The sequence below is a fragment of the Gymnodraco acuticeps genome, unplaced genomic scaffold (assembly GCF_902827175.1).
Source record: "Gymnodraco acuticeps unplaced genomic scaffold, fGymAcu1.1, whole genome shotgun sequence".
In the NCBI taxonomy this organism is placed as follows: domain Eukaryota; kingdom Metazoa; phylum Chordata; class Actinopteri; order Perciformes; family Bathydraconidae; genus Gymnodraco; species Gymnodraco acuticeps.
This window is the reverse complement of record NW_022990238.1, coordinates 8,881,147-8,905,747: the sequence shown is the minus strand read 5'-3', so window position 1 is coordinate 8,905,747 and position 24,601 is coordinate 8,881,147. Positions and strand designations below refer to the sequence as shown.

General features: G+C 39.6%; 1 protein-coding gene across 5 annotated transcripts in view; it reads left to right on the top strand.

Annotated features, from left to right (window-relative positions):
* The first annotated feature begins 3,944 nt into the window (after nt 1-3,944).
* Nucleotides 3,945-24,601, top strand: part of cacnb1 (calcium channel, voltage-dependent, beta 1 subunit) — a 38,631-nt gene continuing 17,974 nt past the window's right edge. For 4 of the 5 annotated variants that reach the window (XM_034219764.1, XM_034219763.1, XM_034219762.1 and 1 more), the window contains exons 1-2: nt 3,945-4,204; nt 9,405-9,491. In XM_034219764.1, the coding sequence (XP_034075655.1) occupies nt 4,115-4,204; nt 9,405-9,491 (177 nt within the window). In that variant the 5' untranslated portion in view covers nt 3,945-4,114. Of the gene's footprint in view, nt 4,205-9,404; nt 9,492-20,120; nt 20,350-24,601 lie in introns of those variants that run through there. The other variant, XM_034219766.1, reaches the window with a different exon arrangement.

The window sequence follows — 24,601 nt, the reverse complement described above, 5'->3', positions numbered from 1 at the left end:
ACGGCTTTAAACAGTAGATCAAAACCAAACACAGGTCTGTTTAAACATTGGAAAAGGACAAATTGATGTTAAAAGCACTAGATTATTACCATACATTTGAACTAACTCGATACTGTTATGGAAATCTAGGGTGCTATCTAACAAGAAAGTAAAGATAAGACAAAAAGACATTTAGAGTCTGAACTTTAAATATGTATTGTAAAATTCAGCCTATAAGAGTGTGAAATGCACGTATTAAAAATAAAATGTGAGTTGGCTGCTAAAATAGGATTAACACCTGACAGTGTTGCATCCTTGGCTCTCCCGCAGCACCCAATCGCCATGGCAACACTGCACGCTCAACAATGTGGGTGCAAGAGTAGCACTTCTTCACCTCAGGTAACTCAGAAATACCAACTGAAATCATCAGCTCCGGACAAAGTATTTGACTAAAGTACCGGATCACCTCCTACCACAGCTTAAACAGACACTGCTCTCCTCTTCGCACAGAAATGTGCCGCTGCGTGAGTGATCAAAAGTATTTAAACCTTAAAGAGGTTGAACTATATGCGCAAACTGAAAACTCATCTCTTTCGACTCCACTTCGAGCGTTAGAACTATTAACGAAGCACTTTTATACTAATAAAGGACTGGCTTACCTAAAGCCAGTTGAGTAGCACTTGAAATGTTTGGCTCTATGAAACCTGATGTACTTATATGATTCTGTTTTCTTCAAGGTTGTGTCTTCCTGGTCGAATGCACTTATTGTAAGTCGCTTTGGATAAAAGCGTCAGCTAAATGCAATGTAATGTAATGTAATGTATATGTCTACTGAAGAGATGGATCACTTAACTTTATTGCATTTGTATTCCTCTTTGAAGAATCATGAATGCAAATTATCTAAATATATATGTTTTCACTGATTACATAAATCTTGGTTGATGATAATAATTGAATGGTGCATCTTGTATGTCATGTGTCCCGTCCTGTTACGGACCACAGGAAGATTAGCAGTCCCCAATGTCTCAGCTAATGGGGATTTCGAAAATGGATAAATCAAGCAAAAGGGGTAGCGTGCGCTGGCAGGGGAGAGATTAAGCCACACTGGAGGCTGGGGCTTTTAAGTCCTGTGTTGCATCGGGCCCGTGCTCCAGATGTGGCTCAGGGACTGCCATCAGACTCCTTTGATGCCTTGAAAACAACAGAAGCACATTCAGCTGATGCAGCACACACAAGCAGACTATAAGCAGGGGCCGCTACCAAAGTGTCATAGTGTCTATTTGAACACTCAAGCTAGCGTAATCAGGTTTACAAAAAGAACTGAATATGTTCGTATAGGTGCAACACATTCCCAGGATACTCAGAAACACGCATGGAATCATGTTCAATATGATCGTGAAACTGTAGTGTTAACTGAGGTACAAATAGCATCACATTAGGGTTTAGGCATGTGCAGGCGAAACAAATTATAGCTACTGCACACATTTTTCATGTTGCTTATTTGGATTTCATTCGAATGGATCTTAAAGTTGAATAGTGAACGATTTAACACTTCAGAGGTGTGTTGTGTTAGTTGTGGATAAAGCCAAATATCTACAACAATCATAACTGCAGGTCCCTTTAAAGCTGAATTCATTCAGTCACTGTGCTGCTGACCTTTACCAAGGTGTTGTGACTTCATTGAATTATGAACAAGTATTTGATTTAATTTTAACTCAAGTAACTTTTTTTAAATGTTGATCAGTCACTTTTGGTATTATTTGGTTTATTTTACAAATTTCTACTGATCTTATTTTTAATATATGTATATATATATATTTGTCTAAATCTGTATAATTTATGTGACTGTTGTAATCATTTCTACTCATGATGTCATATGTTTATCTTTATGTGTATGGTGCATGTGGCTGCATTACCAGAGTTGCTCATGCATTGTGCTACCACCTGGAACCAAATGTGGTATACAAATAAAGTTCTGCTTACTTGCTCACACTGCATGGTAAGTATTCATCAAAGCATTATGATTTAAGGAGACAAAATCAACAACAAAGATAAGAGAATAAATACAATATTGAAGCATATTTATTTCATAGTCTTGACCCTTGCATTTTTCTTGTTCTATTTCCCATCCTGAAACCTGAGTTTAATCTATTACAAGAAGTTGCAAAGAAGAGCAAATGCCAAAGGACTGTTTATCCACTTATTTTTCTTTGGTAGCAGCAAAGAAGAGGAAAATCAAGTGAGCAGCTGAGGACAAACTCAACCCTGCACCCCCCTGCTGCACATTATGTTTTTTCTTGGAGGAAGATGTCGACCAGCTGCTGCAGAAGAGTCACAGTGACTCTATCATCTGTTTTTTTCCTTTCATTTTTTTAAGAGGATAACCATCAATGCTTCCTAGATGACTACTGATACGTCTGATTGCATCTATAATTAACTTTTGATGTTAATGTTATTACATTGATGTAAGCAAAAGTTATGTTTGCTGTCTTGAGCCACAAAAGCACTGTCAGAAAATCTGTGGCCCCTGAAAACAGCTCCTCATTCTTGACATGTTAAAGGGACCCAGTAATGTCTGCCCCTGCTAAAAAGAAAACTCAGGCACCTAATTCAACCCCCCCTGGGTCAAAATGTCAGTTGTAGTGCAGGGTCCTTGGAGTATGGGTGTTTTGCTCTGGGCCACTTCAGAATCCTTGATTTACTGAACCTCTCCACTGCTGCCACAAACTAACTGTGAATTTGTTCTCCCCCCCCCCCCCCCCCTTAAAGCCCCTCTAGGACCTCGAATTTCTAGATTCCCAATGTGGCGACAAGCGGCTTGGCCTGATGGTCTTTGTACCTCCATCACCACGGCTGCTCTGTTGTTCTTTCATCAATCGATAAGTGAAGGTGGGGTCTATTCAGCGGGGCGTGGACCTCGACTCCCAGCTGGAGTCCATGGAGCGCACACAGGAGACAGAACCAGCGTCAAGACAGGCAGAGGAAGACTGACTCATTCCGGTAGTAAGAGGAATCTGCCTTCAAAATTAAAGCATGTCGGTTAGAAGACTATGTGAATTTGACTTTTGACCATAGACTGTATATATAAAGCTTTTGACACAACTGCTCTGGTTGTAATGGTTCCATTACTTTTGATATGATGTAATTACTATTACTTAGTGTCACGAGCCCTAGCAGTGATAACTTAAACCATGGTAAGTTATATAATTCAAAAAAGGAATAGGCTTAGTCCCAATGATTCTTGAAATGTATACGTATATAATCTGCAACTAATAATTCACTGTAAAACTAATTTATCATGCAATCGTCAAATATAATTCAGTTTCCGCCCTCTGAAACGTAGAGATTTCCTGCTTTTCTCTGTTCATATTAAGTAGTCTACTGACTTATTGTTGATGTAAATTATTTTTAGTTCAATTCAATATCATGAAAAGAAACAAGACTGACATAAGTGGTTGGTTTAGTTTCCTCACACAAATAATATTATAACAAACAATTATTTGTGAAACTGAAGACTCTAAATTGTTAAATGTTTGATGTTAATGAGTCAGTATATTTTTGTATACACCTCTCGTGGTATAGTAAACTCCACATAGTGACAATAGGCAACTATTATAATATAATATATTTAAACACGAGGCAGCTTGTTGGTAGTCTTCTATTTATTTGTTTGCCCAAAATAAGAAAATAGAGAACATTTCACCAGTTACAATGAAACAATCTTGAAGTTACAGGGAGTAATGATCTGCATTAAATAAAGCAGTATTCTATTTAAAGGTTAACATAAACATGCTGACGTTTTTTAAATTATTATATTTAGGCCATAACAATTAATTACACGTTCAATAGTAGGCTACACCTTGACAGTTTCTCAGCTATTGAGTTTACGATGCTAAATATTTTTATTTTGAAAGCTCCAGCCGGATGTGCCAGTGCATGATTCCGTGGCCTTGACTCTAGTGTAAAAGCCTGGTGCGCAAGTGTGTAACGCTATAGGCTGGAGGAAGGCAGCTGTTGCCATTATTTTACCAGCCAGCTCAGATCAGCGACTCATCACTCCCTGGAAAAAAAAATGTGTTGGTCCTCAGCATCATAAACACACGAAACTGAAAATAGATTTAAAAAAGTTAAATCAATGGTACAGAAAAGTAGTATGTCCAGGACGCCTTCGACCTCAACCCAGGAGATCCAAATGGACATGTTCGACCATCATCCACACACACAGGTAAGAAGCAAACAGCAGAAACGGAGGAAATATCGTGACAGGAAAACAAAAAAGACTGCGCAAACTAATGTGCATTTATAGGAAAAAGGCGTTTCGAGGACGGTGAGGCTGTTTCACTTCCGAGGATTAACAGGTTGTTCAGCAATTAAGTCGCCTCATTTGCTTTCGGGAGCCCACCATGCTCGTGTTCGCTGCAATGATTCAAAGCCGAATTTTATCCGAGGAAGCTCAAATTGAGTACATGTTCTAGTTTGTTTTGGATTTAGATATGTGTTGATTTCATCCTCGGTCTTGAGTTGTGTTGGGTTTAATTAGTCTCTATGTGTAACCATATGTGAGGATATGATGTTACGCTGGTTTTATTGCAGTGTTATCATTGGGTCCTCGACAAAACCACGCCTATTTTTGATTAATCATTGATTAATCAAGTAGATGGTACACTAAATGTTGATCTGCCCTGCTGGAGGAGAGATGCATCAATGTGGATAGACATGAATCCCACAGAGATGCTATGTATTAAGTTTTCAAACCTGACATGACCAGTAAAGTAATCAATTTGCCATTATTTTAGGAAATAACTCTAACACCCTGCCCCACCCTCAGAAATTCAACTTGATGAGGTAATCTTTCAATTTATTTTTCAACTTTCGATGGTGTCAATCTATTTACATCTACAAATATGCTGTGACTATTAGAAAGTGACAGGATATTGTGGGCATGTTTAGTCATAACAGGATGAAAAAATAAATGATGAGAATATCTAGAACAACACACCCACGCCTGAGCTCATGTCTCTTTGGAGAAGGGGGAAAAAAACCAACACCTCACCACAGACAACCAACGCTTCAAACCATGCCAAGTCCTGCTCTCTCCTCTTTACTCCCACTCTTCCCAGCTCCTTCTCATCTCTCAGCTCTCCAGATTCCTTCCGCATCCACTTTGAATGTCCCACTATCTCCATCCTGCTCTCACCATCTCACCTCGTCCTGTCTGTTTTTAAAAAATCAGATCTTTATCTGCTGTGAGGCTTTGGTGAGAAGCAGATGGACCCCCTCCTTTAGCCAGGCAGCTGGAAATGGTTTGTCTCATATTTGTGTGTGTGGTAGCTCTGATCAATTAGATATAAAGTTCATCCAGACCAGCAGCAGGTCATGCTGGTATATGTATTTATAACTCTGCTGTGGAGAGACAAGCAGGGAGCGACATTTCTAATATCCTGAAGGAGGCGGTTTGAGTTTTCTACCAGAGAAAAAAAAAGATATTGGGCAAAGACATGATCCAAATTCAACGCCAGTATCGCTGAAGATTGTGTTGTTGAGCATCGTCATCTTGCAGATAAGGGGTTTATATTTTAAAGTTGTGACATCGTGTAACCAACCAACCAGCTGCATTTTTAGACATGTTTTATTATTGTCTCACAAAATACAAACAGAAAATAGCCGTTTCAAATCGCCTTCAAACCAAACACAGGTATAAACCAACCATTTACAAATGCACCCCTGAAACAATATCAGTCCTTAACATTATTACTTTCTCTCAATATTCACATAGAAACATCCAACGTTATTACTTTAGAACCGTGATGAAAAATAGGAGACATAAGATAAATGTGCTTTTCTTCCTTCTCCATTTTTCTTTTTTTATCTTTTGAAAAGAAAATGTTTAAGTTAAATTGAGTACCTTTCCACAGTCGCCCATATTTCCACATATTCTGTCTTATTACTTTGCCACATTAAACCACTTGTTCAGTTTACTTACTCCAAATATAATTTGTTTCCAGGTGTGTGTATTTAAACCAACCTAGCTTTTCGTGACCACCATTTTTGTGATCATACAGAACTAGAAAAAAAGGTATTTTGCCTCCAAGCTCCATGCTTCTCCATTTAAAGTCTCCTGTTTACACACAACACCCTTTTTAATTGTACACTTAATCTGGGAGGATGTTTACCAACAGGAAGCCTCCCCTCCCTACTTCCTCTGGCATTTCCCTGCCCTTTGCTGACAGTAGCTCGCATCATGGCTCTGATCATAGAGGCATGGACACACATCATATTTAATGTAATTTTGAAATTCTGACAGCAGTGCACACGTTTATCTCCGCACAATCACCAGAACATCCTTATAAGAAACTTCATTTTTTGAACCACATAGGTCCTGTTTTATAATTGAGCTCTTATCTATATTGATAACAGTTTATTTGACAGCTTAATTGTTGATATATCTGGTGGCACAGCAAAATCTCCAGCGGGTTAAACATTCACTGTGTGATTATCTTATCTATGTCAGTTATTTTCAACCTTAACTTTCCATTGTCAACTCTTATTATACTGAAGTGGATTATGGCTTTGTAACTGCAGTGTGGTCATCTTTGTTCTGAATATATGGCTGTACTGGGAATTTGTTTACAACCTGTTTGATTGCTTGGTCGTGTTGCAACCTTTAGCAATTAGGATGGTGAGTTAGATCCCGTTTACATTGGGGATTTGTGCCTGGATATCTTATCTGGATAAGGTGAAAAACACGTTAAAGGGATAACTCGGATTGTTTGAAATAGGTTACACGTAGAGTGGATGGCGGTCAGCATGCACCCAGTTTGGAGAAACAGACAGGAGTTACGGCTCAGGATCTAAGAAATGTACTACCAATGCCTATACCTTAAAAGATATTCAACCAATTTAAGTAAAGACTGTAGTTTTTCAGCTTTACTTTTCTGTTAGACAGCCCTTTCTGACAAGAATCCAAAGCCGTTAACCATGTCTGTTGCCGTGTGACTTTGGTAACCCTTTAGTCCACCAAAATAACAGATTAACCAATCAAAGCAGTGGTTCACCGGCAACACCCGTCCAAGTAATATTATTTTGTTTTTCAAAAGAGACTGGGGACTTTGAAGAGAACATAGACAACAGCTACTGTATACCGTCGGACAGAAAGGTGAAGCGGTGAAGATATTTTTTGTTTTGTTTTGTCTGATGCTTATATGAGGCAAAATGAGTATTGGTCATTTTATTATAAGATTGCATTGCTAACCCGTTGAGCTGAAAGGGGATTGCTTTTCCTCAAATTCAGACATGTCTAATCTGTACCTTGAAATCTTACCATAATAATTGTTTTTATTACGAAGTAGGTTTACACATACGAGGAATTTTCTTTTGTATATAGAACATTTTCCCATACCTAGAAATGGTGGCAAAAAATTAGACATGTTTTTAAAAATCATCAGATGATGTTATGTTAAAAAAACACAGAACTAATCGTATCTTAGAATATGTCTAAAAAGCCATGATTCTCTGAAAAGATTTAGTGTAGAAGTAAACCCTTTAAATTGTTTTTTTTCTATGTTTTTAGTATCAGTTGCATCTTATCCATTTACATGTTTACATATTTTCACCTCAAGTTCTTTGATATCATAGCTATTAACTGTACTTGCAGATGTTTTCCACACAGTAGTTGTTGTTGTGTGTATCACTGTTATTTTGCTGTGGAACATCCTGCTGTGTATTTGTCCTAACCATCAGCAGCAGTAAATCAAGCATGGCACACAGGGCTGGATCTATTATTTTAGCGCAACAGGAGGTTTAATAGAAATTCAAAAGGACTCCCAAGCTCCATTTTTGGATGGGAGTGTATAACAGATTTTATAACAGTGTGATTATATGTTAGCTTGTGTATATTGGTGCTGATATAACAGGTTATGCATGTTTAAAGTAATCTCAGGTCCTCTGCCTGCCCTCTAGGTGACATTGATAACAAAACGCTGAGTTGGAGAGAGCTTACTGTTGGCGGGTTGTTAACACATGTGGACAGGTTTAAAGCAGCTGCTGGGTAATATGCAGGGTGATAGACATCATCATTGTCAACAATTTAAAGTATCACATTTTAGTTTTAATCATTTTAAGGTACTTAAGGTTCAAGCCTCGGAAAGTTCCCACTTCTTTGCTGTTCTTTACTGTCTTATAATTCCTGTAAATAACATATATTTGGGGTTTTGGATCAGGTTGGACAAAACAAGCAATTTCAAGGATAAAAGCGTCAGCAAAAAAAATGTAATGTAAAGATGTTACCTTGTTGCTCTGTAAACAGTAGTGACTTATTTGAACAATTTTTAATTGAAAACATTTTAGTTTCAGAACCTAAATAAAATAGTGGCTGTCTTTAAGGAAAATAATTGCAATGTGTATTTATGTATTACATACAATTGTTATTGTAGTGATTGCCTCTTCTACTGGGTGGCTGTGGCTAGAGTGCTGGACTTCGAATCAGGGGGTCCCAAGTTCGAGTGTCACTGCAGTCAGCATGTCATTGTGTCCCTGGGCATGACACTTCACCCCAAATTGCTCCTGTGGGGATTGTCCACAGTACTGAAGTCGCTTTGGATAAAAGCGTCTAACAAATGACATGTGATGTAATGTACTGGGGCGTCATATGTAATAGAAAAGAGGGGGCATCCGAATTTGAACCGGGGACCTCTTGATCTGCAGTCAAATGCTCTACCACTGAGCTATACCCCCAGTGGTCTAAATATGCAAGTACACAGGTCTATAAAGCGCCATAGAGGTGTTTAGTACGTTTTGGAAATAAGACACTTTATCAATATCAGATGTTCAATTCAAGACATTTGTGGTGTGGCACCCCCTCCTGTAAGTGCTGTAAAATGAACACATTTGCCGTGTCTATTTTTTAAGCATTATCTTAACCAGCACTTTTTTTACATTGAAAGAACAACACAGCCAGTCTCCTGATGAGCTTCCAACAAATGTAATTAGTCGGGATTGTGTAACCATGGCAATGTGGGCAGGGTGGGATCATAATGTGCTGTGTGGCCTCTGCCCAACCCGGATAGGCCATTTGCAAGGGGTCTGCCAATCAAATTACAAGGTCTCAGTTTGCATCTGAACATGAACAATGACGAGTAATGAAGGCTGTTCGTGGACACTCAGGACACATTTAATCTGGTCGACTTCCTCTCCAGTCTGGGAGCAGTGCTGCTCTATCTCTGGTTCTATCTGACTGCCTGATCATATTCAGAAGCTTTAACAAATGCTATGCCGAATGTTAACTGCTGTCATGCTCCCCGGAAACAAGGTTAACTAAGAGATATGTCAAGAAAGATTATTTTGGAAACACTCAATGAAACTTTCTGTGTTTTTCTCTTTATTTCCCAATCCCCCTCTCCCCTGCCCTCCAACCTCTCCAATTGCAGGGAAAGTATGGCAAGAGGAAGAGCCGATTTAAGCGCTCTGATGGAAGCACCTCATCTGACACCACCTCTAACAGCTTTGTCCGACAGGTAACATTTCACACTTAATCCTTCCTCCAGACCACTAATCCAGGTCCTAGACTGAGTCTCAGCTTAATTTTTATTTAATGAAGAGTCGTATAAAATGTTAATGGAGTCAAAGTGAGGTCTTTGATGCTGGGAATTCAGCAGCCCCATATAGACTGTAGTTTAATTATTATTTTAGACTCTTTTTTCATTTTAACAAGCAATTTCAAGCTTTTCAAATGTCTAGAGTAACTGCTTTTTCGCTCTTTTATATAAATAAAAAAAGTAGTACAACTTTTTGAAGTCTGAAGCATTCACACAGTAGGCTGAAGGAAGAACTATAATCTTTAAATAACAAACTTTCTAGCACCTCTGAACAAAGCAAAACTGATTTTACACTAGAGTTTAAAGGGTTTATTTGCCACATTTTAACCATGAACTGTTATTACACATTTGTTTTCAAGTTTTGTTTATCTGGCACATGGCATAGCTGTGCTGATCTCTTACAACATGAAACACTTTTATATTTGTTTCTGTATTTTGGTCGTATTTTTCCCTCTTCACCTGTGTGTTTGTCACAGGCAGCCCACATACTGTACTGTATCTCACACACTGAAATGGCTTTGATAACATTTCTGGTAACAACAATAGAACCCCTGTGACTGCAGTTACACATATATATTGTCACAGAGTTAGAAATGAGAGACTCATCCGAGATTTCTCTGGGACTCTAAATGTAATTATAATCCCCATGTGTTAGCCTCAACCCACACTACGCCTCTCTGACCCTGACTCCACCCTGGTATGTGGATGTATATCCATTTATTGTCTCTGTCTTGAGAAGCTAGTATAACCTAGTAAGCATCATTTTCCCGAGCTTTGTCAGACACTTTTGGCGCATTACCACAACAGCGCGGAGCGCGGTTTAAGCGTGCCCGTTTTTGGTTGCGTTTCCACTAGGCGTAGTTCCGGCTAGCGGGTACTTTTTCACAGTTTTCTGGCTCTCCAAAATCGAGGTTCTTTCCGGCCCAACAACCGGGCTGAGTATGCTAAACTAGTGAGATAATCGCTGGCAACCAGAGCCGGCCTGACCCATTAAGCGAAATAAGCGGCCGCTTTAGGGCCCCCGCAGCCACTAAAAAAATCTCAGTACACCGTCGCCGTGATAAGTATGTTTAATTAATTGTGTTAATATGCCTAGATTGCCTACTCTCAAAGTCATGTATTATATTATTGAGTCAATAATATAATACATTAACCGTGCTTTACCTGAACCTCATCATGACACAAGAGAGGACGGCAGGATTGTAATTTCCCGTGTTCAGTGAATGCAACAGAGGCAAGACACCAGACCAACCAGAGAGTTGAATGGAAATAAACATCTGTCTTATTGGTTGACAGCAGGTACCTATCCTGTGAGCTGTGACAATGTTTAAAATAAACTGTCAGTCGGACTCAGAGTTTTTGATGATGGACATAAGAAAAATATTTCTTAAAAAAGACGACAATTCTCAAGTGGTGGCTCACACAACAACCCCAGAGCCACCACTTGAGCCAGGTAAACAAGGTAGGCCTATGTAAATGTCAGTTCCAAGTTATGCGAACATGTAAGCAATGCATAAATTACAGCTGCGTTGACGTTACTTTGAATCGCGGGGGTAAGCTAAACCGTTAGCAAGTAGCTATAGCTAGCCAGATATATTAAATAAACACTTTGTCATACAATCTAAATGTAATGTTTTTTAGCGTTACCTGGTAATTTCAAAGAAAGCTCTCTGGGAAATGTTGACTTACTGTTCGACATGAAGCTAGAAGCTACCTTACAGTACACAGTTGATCCGGAGTCCTGTCAGTTAAAGTGTTTCATAGTTAGCTTAGCTAAGCATCAACCTAGCACTGAAATATATGGATGTTATGTGACAGTATTTCTGAGAAAAAGTCAGCTGAAATGGTGGCATGCCACTGCTTTACGTGTCAACAACATGTTTGAACGTATTTGCAGCAGTAAATGTGGCTGTTTGGCCACTGACGTTGCCATAACAACACCTGAATTTAAATGTGCAGCCTCTTTTTGTGACAGATTTTTGCAAGAAATTATAATTCTCCGGAATGATATTCCTATTGACAGCTAGTTTCTATGTGAACATTATGAGAAGGACAGCCAGAGACAATACATGAAAAACAGTTATGAAATACTATATGACAAAACAAGAATACAGTTTAAGTGATTTGTAAAATATCCATAATGAAAAATCTGTTTACAGTTCTGTTTCATATGGGTGTTGAGCAGGCTTGGATTTTCGTAATTTTAGGGGCAAGGCCATTTGGGCTTTGGTGTCACACATTTTTTCAGGGCGGAAAGGCCACATGCCAGGGCACAAAGGCCATTGAGGGAAACATTTGGATTTGGAGCTTACAAATAAATAAACTTTCTGATAAGAAAAACACACGAATGACATGGAAAACAAATCACTTTTTTTATATCAATAATGTTAAACATTATATCATCCTATAGGCCTATGCCTCCTTAGTATTACCGTGTATAAAATGAAATACTTTACTTTGAATAATTAGTGTTTGGTATGTTTTGCATCTACTACTTCTCCCATTCACAAATCCGAAATCAAATCACAAATTCTATTAATATGTAACAAATCGATTCCATTTCAGAGCAGAAGAAACAGCCTTCAAGGGTCAAACTCTGCACATACATCATTCGTGTGTGTGTGTATACCACAGACTGTCTGTGTCATGTCTGTCTTTAGGATGTTGGTGTGAGATTGGACGGAGCAGCTACAACGTTAGTTTAGCCTGATCGATCCGATCTCCATTCAGAAAACATGCATTTTAAAAGGTTTTTCGCCTGCCGTCTTGTCTGCACACTTGTCAAAGCATGGTTTTTACTAACCGTTACCAGTATTTAGTTAATTCGGCATCATTTTGAAACGTATATTACAATTAAATCACGATAAAATAGGTTAAGTTTGTCGTAGTTGGTTTCCACCACAGTATTTACATGGATATAAGCCCCGCCCCCTCTCCAGCGCGCTCTGTGACAGGAGTAAACACAGCTGATAGCCGCAGTGAAACCGGGTGAAACTCCAGCGGTTAGAGCAATGCGAATATTCGCATCGCGTCCGTTGTGAACGCAGCATAATGCAGTTCAGAAACCACTGTTCTGACGCTTTTAAAGCAACTTCAAGATTTTAACAGTGTGAGGGGCCCAAAGGCCATGGTGGCCGTAGGACGTATAATTATTTGTGGGGCATAACGGCCAGACCGAGGGGCTACGATAGCCATGGCCGTCATGGCCTCCGTGAAAATCCCACCCTGGTGTTGAGAGATGTATCCATAGATCTCTTAATTTTGCTCTCAAAGTGCACCAGATTGATGCTTTTAACTTCAATATTTAAAAAAAAATCACAAGACAAAAGTTGGTTCCGTGTTGTGTGTAGTGAGAACGCGCTAGAGTGAGGGGGGCCTCCAAGCCAAAGCTCGCTTAGGGCCCCCAAAAGTCTAGGGCCAGCCCTGCTGGCAACTACAACAAAATGAACATATTTTCAGGGTTGCCAACTCTCACGCATTTGGCGTGTGACACACGCTTTCACTCTCAATCTCACGCTCTCACGCTGCCCAAACTATTCTCACGCCAAAAACAAGAATACCGAAGACTAGAAACATCTTTGATAATGTCTTCTGGCCAATCCGAATCAAGATAACGGCGTGGTGTTGTTGCAGGAAGTACCGACGGAGAATACTTTTGCTGTAGTACATCTCTATACATCGATACAACATTACGTGTTGATAGAAATTAACACGTAATGAAATAAGACCCCACGGTTTGATGATTGATAGGTGTGTGGGCTGTCTTTAATTTTGACACACAGAACAATGGGGGCGATCCACCCTTATCCACAATGTAAAGTAATTGACACAGCCTCTTCCCTCTTCTCTCTGTGAGGAGCAGCAGGTTCAGCTTTCAGAACAATGTAACAAAAAACTAAAATGGCATTCATTTTTTTAAACATGTCGTGTAGTAATAGATTTATTTATTGTTCTTCTCAAGAGAGTACCAGAATGTGTATTTTATGTTAGTATTTCAAAAAAACTCCTGGGGGAGAATCCCCCCAGACCCCCCTGCAGGGGTTGGGTTTTCAGCATGTCAACTCTTTCACCTGTGGAGAAATTGCAGGATTGGCTCCAGGTCGCCCTTTTTATTTACTACAAGACAAATGTGCCTTTTTATTCCATACAGTTCAATTTGGATTGAGACAGGGAAATATTCTAAACCTCACGTGTGGCGTTTCACTGTCAAGGGGAGCGTGTATGTAATTACATTGCAAATACTGACTTGAGCCCCACCACTGTATGGGTTAGCCCTACCATAGATTACCCAACAAAAATACTCTGGAGCCGCAACTGCCGACCCGTATTGCACATGCGCAGATCTAAGATCCAGTAGAAATTATAAAAAAGTAAAAGTCTGCTGCTTATTGTTCTACTAGGCCAAAATAGAGTCAAAGAGTATATGAGAGTGAGAGTGTGTTAATTAACATATTTGGCAGTTTGGAGTAAGTCTGTAGATTTGTTTGTGTGTGTGTGTGTGTGTGTTTCATGTATATTAATAATTATTAATTATACGATAATTAATTTTGTTGGATACATTTTCCCAGAAATTATTGCGATAAACGATAATATTGTCGGCACCGTTGTATGGTTATATATATATAATAATATATAATAATAATTCAAGTACATCCTTTCAAACTGCTAGTCATATCCTCATGTAAATGGAAATTTATCGAGTTCATTTTTATTTATCGTACGATAAGTCAATTAATTGCTTATCGCGACAGGCACATAATAAAACAGTGGAAACAAACATGTGTTTGACTTTCATTAGTGAATGAAACTGTGTGCCCTTTATAGTCTGTGTCCAATATTGTGTATTTGTATATATTGTATATATATCCTGTATATATGCTAAGGTCCCACTGCTGACACGATAGCAGTCATTTTGTGCGCATATGTGTAATTAAACCCATAGTATCAAAATCTCACTCCAGCCAGGTACCCACAGTTGGCAACCCTGATATTTGACCGTGATTGAATTGTAATACACGTTTCAAAATGATGTCGAAGTAACAACATACTGATACCGGTTAATAAAAACCATGAATTAATGCTTTGACAAGTCTGCAGACAGACGGCAGGCGAAAAACCTTTTAAAATGCTTGTTTTCTGAATGGAGATCGGCTAAGCTAACGCAGTATATGCTCCGACCGTCCACACTCACAACAACGGCCTATACAGACATAAATAAACCAGCGACTGTATTCACCATGACACAGACAGTCTGTGGTTTGTACTTGTTTAACTTCTGTCTAGTTTCTGAACAGATATGAGGAGCTGTGAGCTCTGAGGGCTAACAGCTAACGGCTGATGTTGATTTTGTGTTTCGCATTGAAGATGACGTCACGGCTCCGCCTACACTGCGTTACTATAGTTACTACCCCAGTTCATAAACTGTAATGGAAACGCAGTATAAAGTGAGCCTGGCCTACCAAGGCCTAACTATACCGTACTAAGCCGTGCGAGGCCCTGCAGTGGAAATGTGCCATTTCTCTCCCCGGCTAGTACAGGAGGCGGGGTTAAAGCATCACAGCTCGAGGCCTGAACCACAACCCTGTTTGAACATAACATTTCTCAAAGCCACGCTGCATGCCAGGTAAACGATTCCCCTTTTCTCTCTGACCTCATCATTTGTGAGAAGAAATGATTTGGCCCGTGCTGAATGACATTTACCTGTTCAGTACTGAGGTTGCCTTAAAAAAAAAATGAAGAAGAAAATCCCAGGGAGCTGAACTCTCCTGCGGTTTCTAAAGGTTAGCTGCATCTTTGCCAACACACATTACCCCTCCCACTGCCTTGTCCTTCATTAACTCTGAGACTCTGCTTGTTGAAGGACCACGTGCACTGGGGCCGGCAGGTTAGGCAGGAATTATAATCTCTTACATTGTATAAGAAACTCATTAGCTGCATAGTAAGGATGATTTCATACTTCCTCAGATAAAATTCCTTCCTGTGTCTCGTGCTGTCGCACAGCATTTCAATCATAAAGAGAAAAAGTGGAATTGTAAACATTTGAAATGCTGTACAGAAACCAAACATGTATTAATTTACTAGTGGGAGTGTTTGTACATTTGAATGTATTTTCTGAAACCCTGTTAAGATTTCCAAAAACGTCACAGGAAAAGAAGCACAAAGGTGCCCTATAGGTTTCTGCACATAACCTTTTTTAGCCTCCCCTTGAACAACGCAAAGCAGAGCCCTGTATAGGCTTTACAGTACACCTACGCCAGTGCAGACTCACTCACCACACACACAAATACACGAGAGCCACAATCAGCCAACGGTAGAGCTGGCTGGTACACTCAGCCTGGTTTCCATGGAAACCAGGCCACTGAATCTCCCTCTGTGTGCAGGCACAGTGGGATGGAGAGACGAAGGAAAGGGTGTTTGTGTGTGTGTGTGTGTGTGTGTGTGTGTGTGTGTGTGTGTGTGTGTGTGTGTGTGTGTGTGTGTGTGTGTGTGTGTGTGTGTGTGTGTGTGTGTGTGTGTGTGTGTGTGTGTGTGTGTGTGTGTGTGTGTGTGTGTGTGTGTGTGTGTGTGTGTGTGTGTGTGTGTGTGTGTGTGTGTGTGTGTGTGTGTGTGTGTGTGTGTGTGTGTGTGTGTGTGTGTGGGTGCAACCTACATGTTTGTGCAGTGCTGGTTTGTGTGTCCAGTTCAACAAAAACACACTTCGTCTTACGTCAGAGAGACTGTCTGCTGCTGCTGTGTACAATAGGTGACATGTTTGCTGATGAGTAGGGATGTAACGATATACTGAATATCGCGGTATATCGCGATAAATAAACGTCTCAATACCGCGATGTTACATGGTTAATTAATTGTTTTCTTTTTTTTTTAAACCTTTATTTAACCAGATGGTCCCATTGAGATCATCGATCTCTTTTTCAAGGGAGACCTGTCCATCATGGCAGCAAGTATGTTACAACATGAACATAAAACAACAGATAACACAAAAGGACATCGTATTTACAGGGCTACATGTACATACCTAGAGACATTGACACGTACCAACAGTACCCTGTCAATAAGCCTCACCTTCTTGGCAAAAACTGTATTGTTTTTGAAGTGGTGGAGAGACAATGCACAGTTTTACCCACTGCTGTCACCCATGGCCAAAGCATATCTCTCTTTTTTGATGTCCGTCATTTTGACAGACAGGATCGTAACATTTCCGTCATAATCCATTATTACCCGTCGGGTCTGAACTCGCCACTAACGTGTCGCGCTGACACGGGGGGGAGGGAGAGAGAGAGTACGCTCGTGAACTGTCAACGGGGGGGGGGGGGGGCAGGCAGTGTTATGCATGCCCACCGAGATATGCATGCACCTCATGGGAGCGCGCATAGCGTAAAGAAAAAACTCCCAGACATTTCAATGATCTGTACGGCAAAGTACGGTTTGGAAACTATATCATTTCCTTTTGGAGGGCATGCATAACACGGCAAATACCAGAGCCTCGCTGCGGGGAAACTTTGGCGCTGTTCCGATTTTTCCGTCATTGTTCAAAAAAATATTCGGTTAACGCGACCACTGCTGTCCCAGCAACATCAGTACCAAGCGAGAGAGTTTTTTTCTTTATTTTTCAATATCGCGATAAATACCGTACCGTGGACTTGTTATCGCGATATTATCGTACCGTGAGTTTTTGGTATCGTTACATCCCTACTATTGAGTATATGCTGAAAGACATTATTACATTTACTTCAAATTGTATATTTGCTCTATTCAAAATGTAATACACTTTAGAATTATAACATGAAACCAAATCATGTCATGATGAACACATAACAGATGTGTCCCACTTCAGCGGCAGAAGAGGTAGAAGATGCAAAATTCCTCTTCAAACAAATCACCAAAACAAAATCGATAAGACGACAAAATAAATCAGGGGTAATATTAATCATACAGCATTTAATTAACTTAAGAATTATCTGTACCACCCTGTAATCAGCTTAATATTCAGCCTGATAACATAAACCAATAAACACGCAGACTTTAGGGTTGGTTGCCATTCATTGTTATCTGCAGTGGGTGGTCGACATAATCTACTACATTTATCAGTGACTGATTACCACCATTTTCTGGTTAAATGTGACATTGTCACAGTATATTTGAAAGATCCCCTAAGCGCTCCATCAAAAAACTGTGCAGTGGATTATTGGATACTCTGTGTTGATAAGGATGTGGTAAGCGTGTGATGCAGTGGGTTGAGTGTTGGTGTTCGGATCAGGGGGTCACAAGTTCAAACCCCACTGCAGTCAGCATGTCGTTGTGTCCCTGGGCAAGACACTTCACCCCATGTTGCTCCTGTGGGGATTGCCCACAGTATTGAGTATGTAAGTCGCTTTGGATAAAAGCATCTAATAAGTGACATGTAATGCAATGTAATGTGTGTACTCTTAATTTGAGCATAAAGCTTCGTTTCTCAGTCCCAACTTTGATTTATCAACTCGAAATATGGAGGATTTATCCTAAGGTATAGCTGTTGCTTGTTGTTTTCCTTCTCTCTGCTGTAATTGCTCTATTAAAGGAGTAAAATGCCATGCATTTCAGTTATAAATGTGGTGTGATAAGTGGTGTAATTTATAAGGAGTTTATGTTGTTTTCATTCTTATGTAAAACACAAACGTTTTTGCTTCAATACAACAACAAAAACTCTGGGCAAAGAAGCATTTTAGAAGTCCAATAACTAAAAGTCTTAAGACTCTGAAAACTATCAACCTGTATTGTATTGACCAGATATTTTAACCATCGAACAGTGAAAGATTTAAATGACCAGAATACCAAGAAACATAATTTTGCCTCTAATGCTTTCTAGACCATATTGGCTTGGCTGCCATATGTGAAAGGTCTCGAGGATTTAGATGCTGAAGAGAAGATCAGTCCTCCTGTCAGTCGAGCCATATGAACCTCAGCGGTGCTCCCGTTGCTGCTGTGTCTGGCCTGAGAGGAGCCAACTGGTCCCCATTTGACTGTCTTGATCAGCTACTAATACAGAAAGGAGGAGGAGGTGGTCAGGTGTGTGGTCGTTGAGAAGCCCCATACAATGTGTCAGAGGTCGCCCTCTAGTGGACATACTGTTTCCCCTTCACTACCACCCCTCAACCACACCTATCTGCGTGTTCACCATTTATTTTAGACTTGTATCAGCCTTGATTCCAAACAGTTGTTAGTATACAATAAATAAATGCATGTCTTTTATCACACATTAGTAGCAGACCATTCTAAAATGTATGTAAAACATATTGGTGATTATGGACAACGATAATTTACAATTTGATTTCTACAATATAGAATTTAAAAGTCAAGAGATTGTGCATTTCCGTATTTTATGAAAAAAGTGTGTATATCTGTACTAAATGTTATGTTTCGGTAGGGTGGTTTAGTTAGGATTGCATGAAGGGTAAACATCTAGTTTGTGGAAATGAAAATAGTAAAACAATTGTTGCAAAACCAAAAAAGGTTATTTTACGATTTTTTCCTTTTTAGATAACGTAAATGACAGCTGGCTGTAATAGCCGCCCTGATTCGTATGTGAAAAGTTAGGCCAAGTTCCAGACTCACAAACACACGGTTGGCATCGGCATATTGGGTGCGTTATAAATGTGCATATACAAGAAACACTCCATTATAGAATTAGGGATAGTACAAATTAACACACAAGATCAGTGGAATGCAAGAATAGAGATTATTCATCAGCCATTAAATTGAATTTTGCTTAATGATGCTGTTCTTTATAGGTGCAGTTTTTTGTGGTGTGTGTGTGTATATATATATATGAACTGAGGGATCTTAGGATAAAGGGTGTCCCATGCTGTACTGACTGTAAATCCACTTCAGGCCATAATATTGGGCCACATAAATACATATGACAGACTTGATGCATGTAGGAGAAATTCAAGATAAGTTCTGAGAAACAGTTTATGCAACATTGATAGAGTACAACCGTATCAGTTTTTGACTTTGTGAATCTTAGTCTAATCAACTTTGGAGATCAATGCCAACCTTCAGTCCTAATCATTTCTCTAATACCCCTTTTCCGGCAGAGAGACAGAGAGAGGGGCTGGGAAGAATGGGATCAGGTCAGAGGCCGAGGGGAATGAAGCAAAGGGAGAGAGAAAGGGGAGGGGGGTTTCCCTGGGCACTGCCACAGCCCTCTACCACGTCAGTCAGGGCATTGAATGGCTGACGGCTGCATACCAAGCCTCCTTCTGGGTCTTGGTGCGTTCATGTCCCTGTTTCTGACCGGCCAGGGCTAAATATATTTCCCCAGTTTGCAAATGTAGCACAAGTCCTGCAACCCGACCCCCCAGCCAGCCCCTGCTCCCTTCCTCTACACAAGGTTCACGTTGGTGGAGGGGTGGCTAAGTGTGTGTGTGTGTGTGTGTGTGTGTGTGTGTGTGTGTGTGTGTGTGTGTGTGTGTGTGTGTGTGTGTGTGTGTGTGTGAGTGTGAAGGGGTTGGAGGTTAAGAGAGCGCTCTCCTAGTTTCACACATACTGTACTCTTTTCTGGCTCTCTCTGCCATCCCACCACACAAACATACATACACACACATGTACACTTCTGCACTTGACAAGCTAACAGACAGATACACACACCAGTGACTGCTATCTCACGCGCACACACTTACACGCACACCCACATAACTCTGTCTGTGGACTCTGGCGTTGCCCCCTTGGTTTGCCGTGGTGCGGCGAGCGTGGCAAACGAGGCATGGAGCGGACTGAGAGGATTCAAAGGCCCGTCATGGTAAGAAGGCTCTAGATAAGCTTTTTGCTGCGTCTGACTGAACTGGAAGCAGTGTATGTGTGAGTTTATCTGTGAACGTGTGGATCTGGATTGAATTTTGAAAGTTCAGCAGACACTGTTGCCCTTAGATACAATGACAGGAGAATATAACTTGTGGCCCGTATACTGATAGAGCTTTACCTCCATGTCTGCGGCTTTCTTCGCTCTTTCGAGTGTGATTCCATTTTGGGCCGGGCCGCAGCTGCTGGAAAGGCGCTGCGTTTTTAATTAGACTTCCAGTCCCACCGGTTGCTCCTGCTACTATTTGCCCTGCCCGCAACTTGGCCATTTCAGGGGGCTTCCTTGACTGCTGTCTGCCTGTCCTGGGCTGGACCTTCTTTTAGTTTTGTTATTGCAGTTGGCTGGGCTAAAGCACCATTCTATGTTGTGTGTTGTTGGCTAGAGTTTCAATATTTTTGCAAATATTTAATTCAGGGCTCATTTTATTTTCAATGGATTCCTATTGTGGTGATTAGGACTGCAATGTTAACGTTTTCATTATTGATTGAAATTATGAATCTATCAATTGTTGTGCAACTATAAGCCTTTGTCTATAAAGTGTTTGAAAATGAGTATATGATATGAAACAGGTAAAACCAGCACATTTGAGAAGCAGGAATCAGTGAATGTCTTTAAACTATTGATAAGTGATCAGTGCAGCAGTGGGGATGATGGAGATTATGTTACATAATTAGTCATTTAAGTTTCTGATGTATATATTGAATTGTAATCATTCAACAAATGAATACAGTCTTGCCAGTTATGTCCTAAATTAATATTGTTAAGTTGATTGACTGTTCAGTTCACCTCTACCTTATACATGCATTTCCCTACATTATGTATATCATGACTTCATTTGGGTATTGCACATTAGATCTTAAATGTCTATCTAAATAAACGTAGACAAAAAATCAAGTTGTCATTGCATACTTGGTCAGATAATATCTCTTTGATAATATGAATCTTCTTAATTTGATTTTATAATTTAGGCTATGTTTTTGTACAGCTTGTGTTAACACAACATTAAGTTACTGATGCATTGAGAAGGCTGGAATACCATACTAAATGGAAAAAGTGTGTTGGGTTGGCAGTGGTATCAAAACATTTGAAACGATTCCCAGCCATAATCATGACTCATCTTGAGTCCTGAAAAAAATTAAACAGGCCTAACTTTGTTCCTGTATGTTGAATGTAATGAGATTGACTGAAATTAATTTCTAAGGAGCAACTTGTTATGGAGTCCCTCTTTCACTTATTATCTTATTTGTGAAAATGGGGATTTCTAATGAGTTCAGTCCATGACTCATCTTTTTAGTTATCTCCACACGGTCCATTTGGTTGCCATGACGCTGCTGTGACTGGAAATAAAAGGACTAGGGCCATTTACAGCCACCTGCCATGAGATTAATGGCAGGAAATATGTCCTTTGTTATTCCTCAGTTTGTACATCTGTCTGCTCTATGAGGCTTTTCCCCCTTTGGCCCCGTTTTCTTTCCCGTACCTGTCTTCACTGAGCTAATCTCACTCTGGATGTGATGTGAATACACACAGCTCGACTGGTAATGCGTTCTGGTTTACACTGAAAAGAGACGTTTGGTTCTTATCCTTCTTCTTCTTTTCTGAAATGTTTGGTGACAGGGTCCAAGATAAAGCAAATAAGATCATTTTCTCACTTTCTTTTTTTTTTTCACATGATCTGAGCTGATAAGGATGGAGATATGTTTAGCTGCTTGATTATCAGGGTAGGGGTTTTTGTGTTGTGTGTCTCAGATGGTAATCACATCATAGTCAAACATTGTAAAGTCTGACAACCACGCTGTGATGCTCCTTTTTTTATGGCTTTAGCAGATTTAAAAATGTAACCTCTACCCTGTTATCTGGCATGAACATTTGACTAGTTTCCCTCTCTTTACAATCTTTATAAAACATAAAAATAAATGATCTGTGTCTTCCTGATCTGATTATCTGTTCCTATAACACGAAGACAAGACATTTCTTAGTTTTATAAAGACCTTAAAGAGGGGGAAACTAGTCCAATTTTCATGCTGGTTCAGTATCTTCATAATCATGTTTATCTCATACTAGTATACCCCACATTGCAAATCCACTTTACCACATCCAACTCCCTTTTGTCCAATGTCTCTTTAAAAAAAACAAAAAACATTTACAAACATTGCATCAGAAGAAACAATGCAGACCTGTCTTTTACTTTATTCCATTACCCCCTCCGCTCTGTCGGTCTATTTTACCTTCTCCAATTATTCCATATTAAAGCTTAGCAACACAATCGGTTAATTTTACACAATATTTGCTGAGTTTCACCTTGTTTATTACTCTTTTTTTAATACTCTGGGGTTTATGACAACTCAGTTTGTGAGGTAGATTAAATAAATTCTTTGTCTACTAACACTCATTGATTTTGTCGACTGATCGACTTGTTGATTTAATCAAGTTTCTTCACAAAGAATCATGCAAACACACCTGTCCTGTGTTTAACAGACAGATTCTCAGAAGGAAATGTTTCAGCATGAAAAGGGTATATTAAAATTACTTATTGACTGAAGAAATCTTAGTTCAACTATGAAAACAAAATATATATTATTCAGATTACTCCACTAAGAACATGTGTTATCCTCCAAGTTATTGACCATGCTGTGGTCTCACAGCTGTAACTTACACAGCATGGAAATATCATTCATCACCTTTTTTAAAAAGCTTTTATGACATTTTCCCCACTGCTGATTTCCCGCCAGGGTTTTTTTCCCACCACTGACAGCGGTGAAAGAAGTACTCAGATCTTTTAGTAAAAGTAGTTTAAAAACAGTGATAACATACAAGTAAAATTCCTGCTTTCAAATTGTAACTGGGAGCGATCAAGATCATTAGCATGATAATCTACTTGATGAACAAAATCAGATAGATTGAACAAAATGTAAAAATACCCATTATAAAAAATGGTAATATATATATTATATAATAATTTCAGAATTATATTTATTTGACCATTGAATTATCCTAATTATTGTGTTCATCTCTCCATGACACATATTGCATGTTTGTCCGTCTTATCAGAGGAATCCCTCGCTCTTGCTTTTTTCACTTATTACTTGGCTTTTTTAGGGGGGGGACATTTTCTATTTTGTCTGTAAGGTTCCAAGGACAGATGATGTAGCTTGCTGTATGCATTTTGAAGCCCCCAGACAAGTTTGTTATGTGTAAAATTGGGCTTAATAAAAAAAAAGTATTCCATTTGATCACTTTAATGTTGCAGCTGGAAAGTGAAGCACCTTTGTATTACTGGTGAGTGTAACCTATAATAATATGTGATCATTTAGTATATTTTATAATAATAATACAGGCTGTGAAGAAACTAAATCCGTCAATAACTGAAGTGGAGAGAAAAATCCAATATTTTCCTGTGAAATGTTTTGTGGTAAAAGCATGAAGTAACTTGAAATAGAAAAACTCATGTAATCAGTAATAGTTATAGTCCACCACTGAATATTGATCCATATAACTGCTTTCCATCTTCTTTACTGCTCTCACTGCCTGTTATAAGCCGCAGAGATGGTTACTATGACACTGCTGGGGTCTCTGGTATGGCACAGCCAATAGGAAAGCAGCTCAGCAATCAGATGACCTGAAGCTATTTTGAACATGAGCTGTATGTGAAGTGAAGCAAGCAGCTAAATTAGAGACACAACCTAATGGCATGAGAGGTGAAGAAGGAGAAGAGAGGGAAGGGAGGAGAGTGTCAGAAATGAAGAAGTGGAGGAAATGTTTTCTTGCTTGTTCTGTCCATCATCGCGCTCTGAAATGATTTCAGGGGCAGGAAGTAGAGAGGTTATTGATCAGTCGCTGTTTTATCCCCTCGTTCACATATATATTATTTGTATGTGCTGATGAATCTGTCAATTCTTCCTGCCCCTTACCGTTTCCTTTTCCTCTGATTGTATGTGACATGAATTAACTGGATGACTCACATACACGTATTTGTCCACAATCACACATACACTCACAAAGGGTAATCCCTCCCACTCTCTTTCGCACTACATTTTGCTGCATCACACGCTGTAGTGAGCTGGTTTGTCACATGTTGTTTCAGACGTCATTCTTTATTCTTTAAACATATTCCTGTGGGTTTCCCATCAAGGTTTATTAACCTTGACCAGTCAGCGATTATGGTTTCGATGACTCACAGCTGGTTAATGGG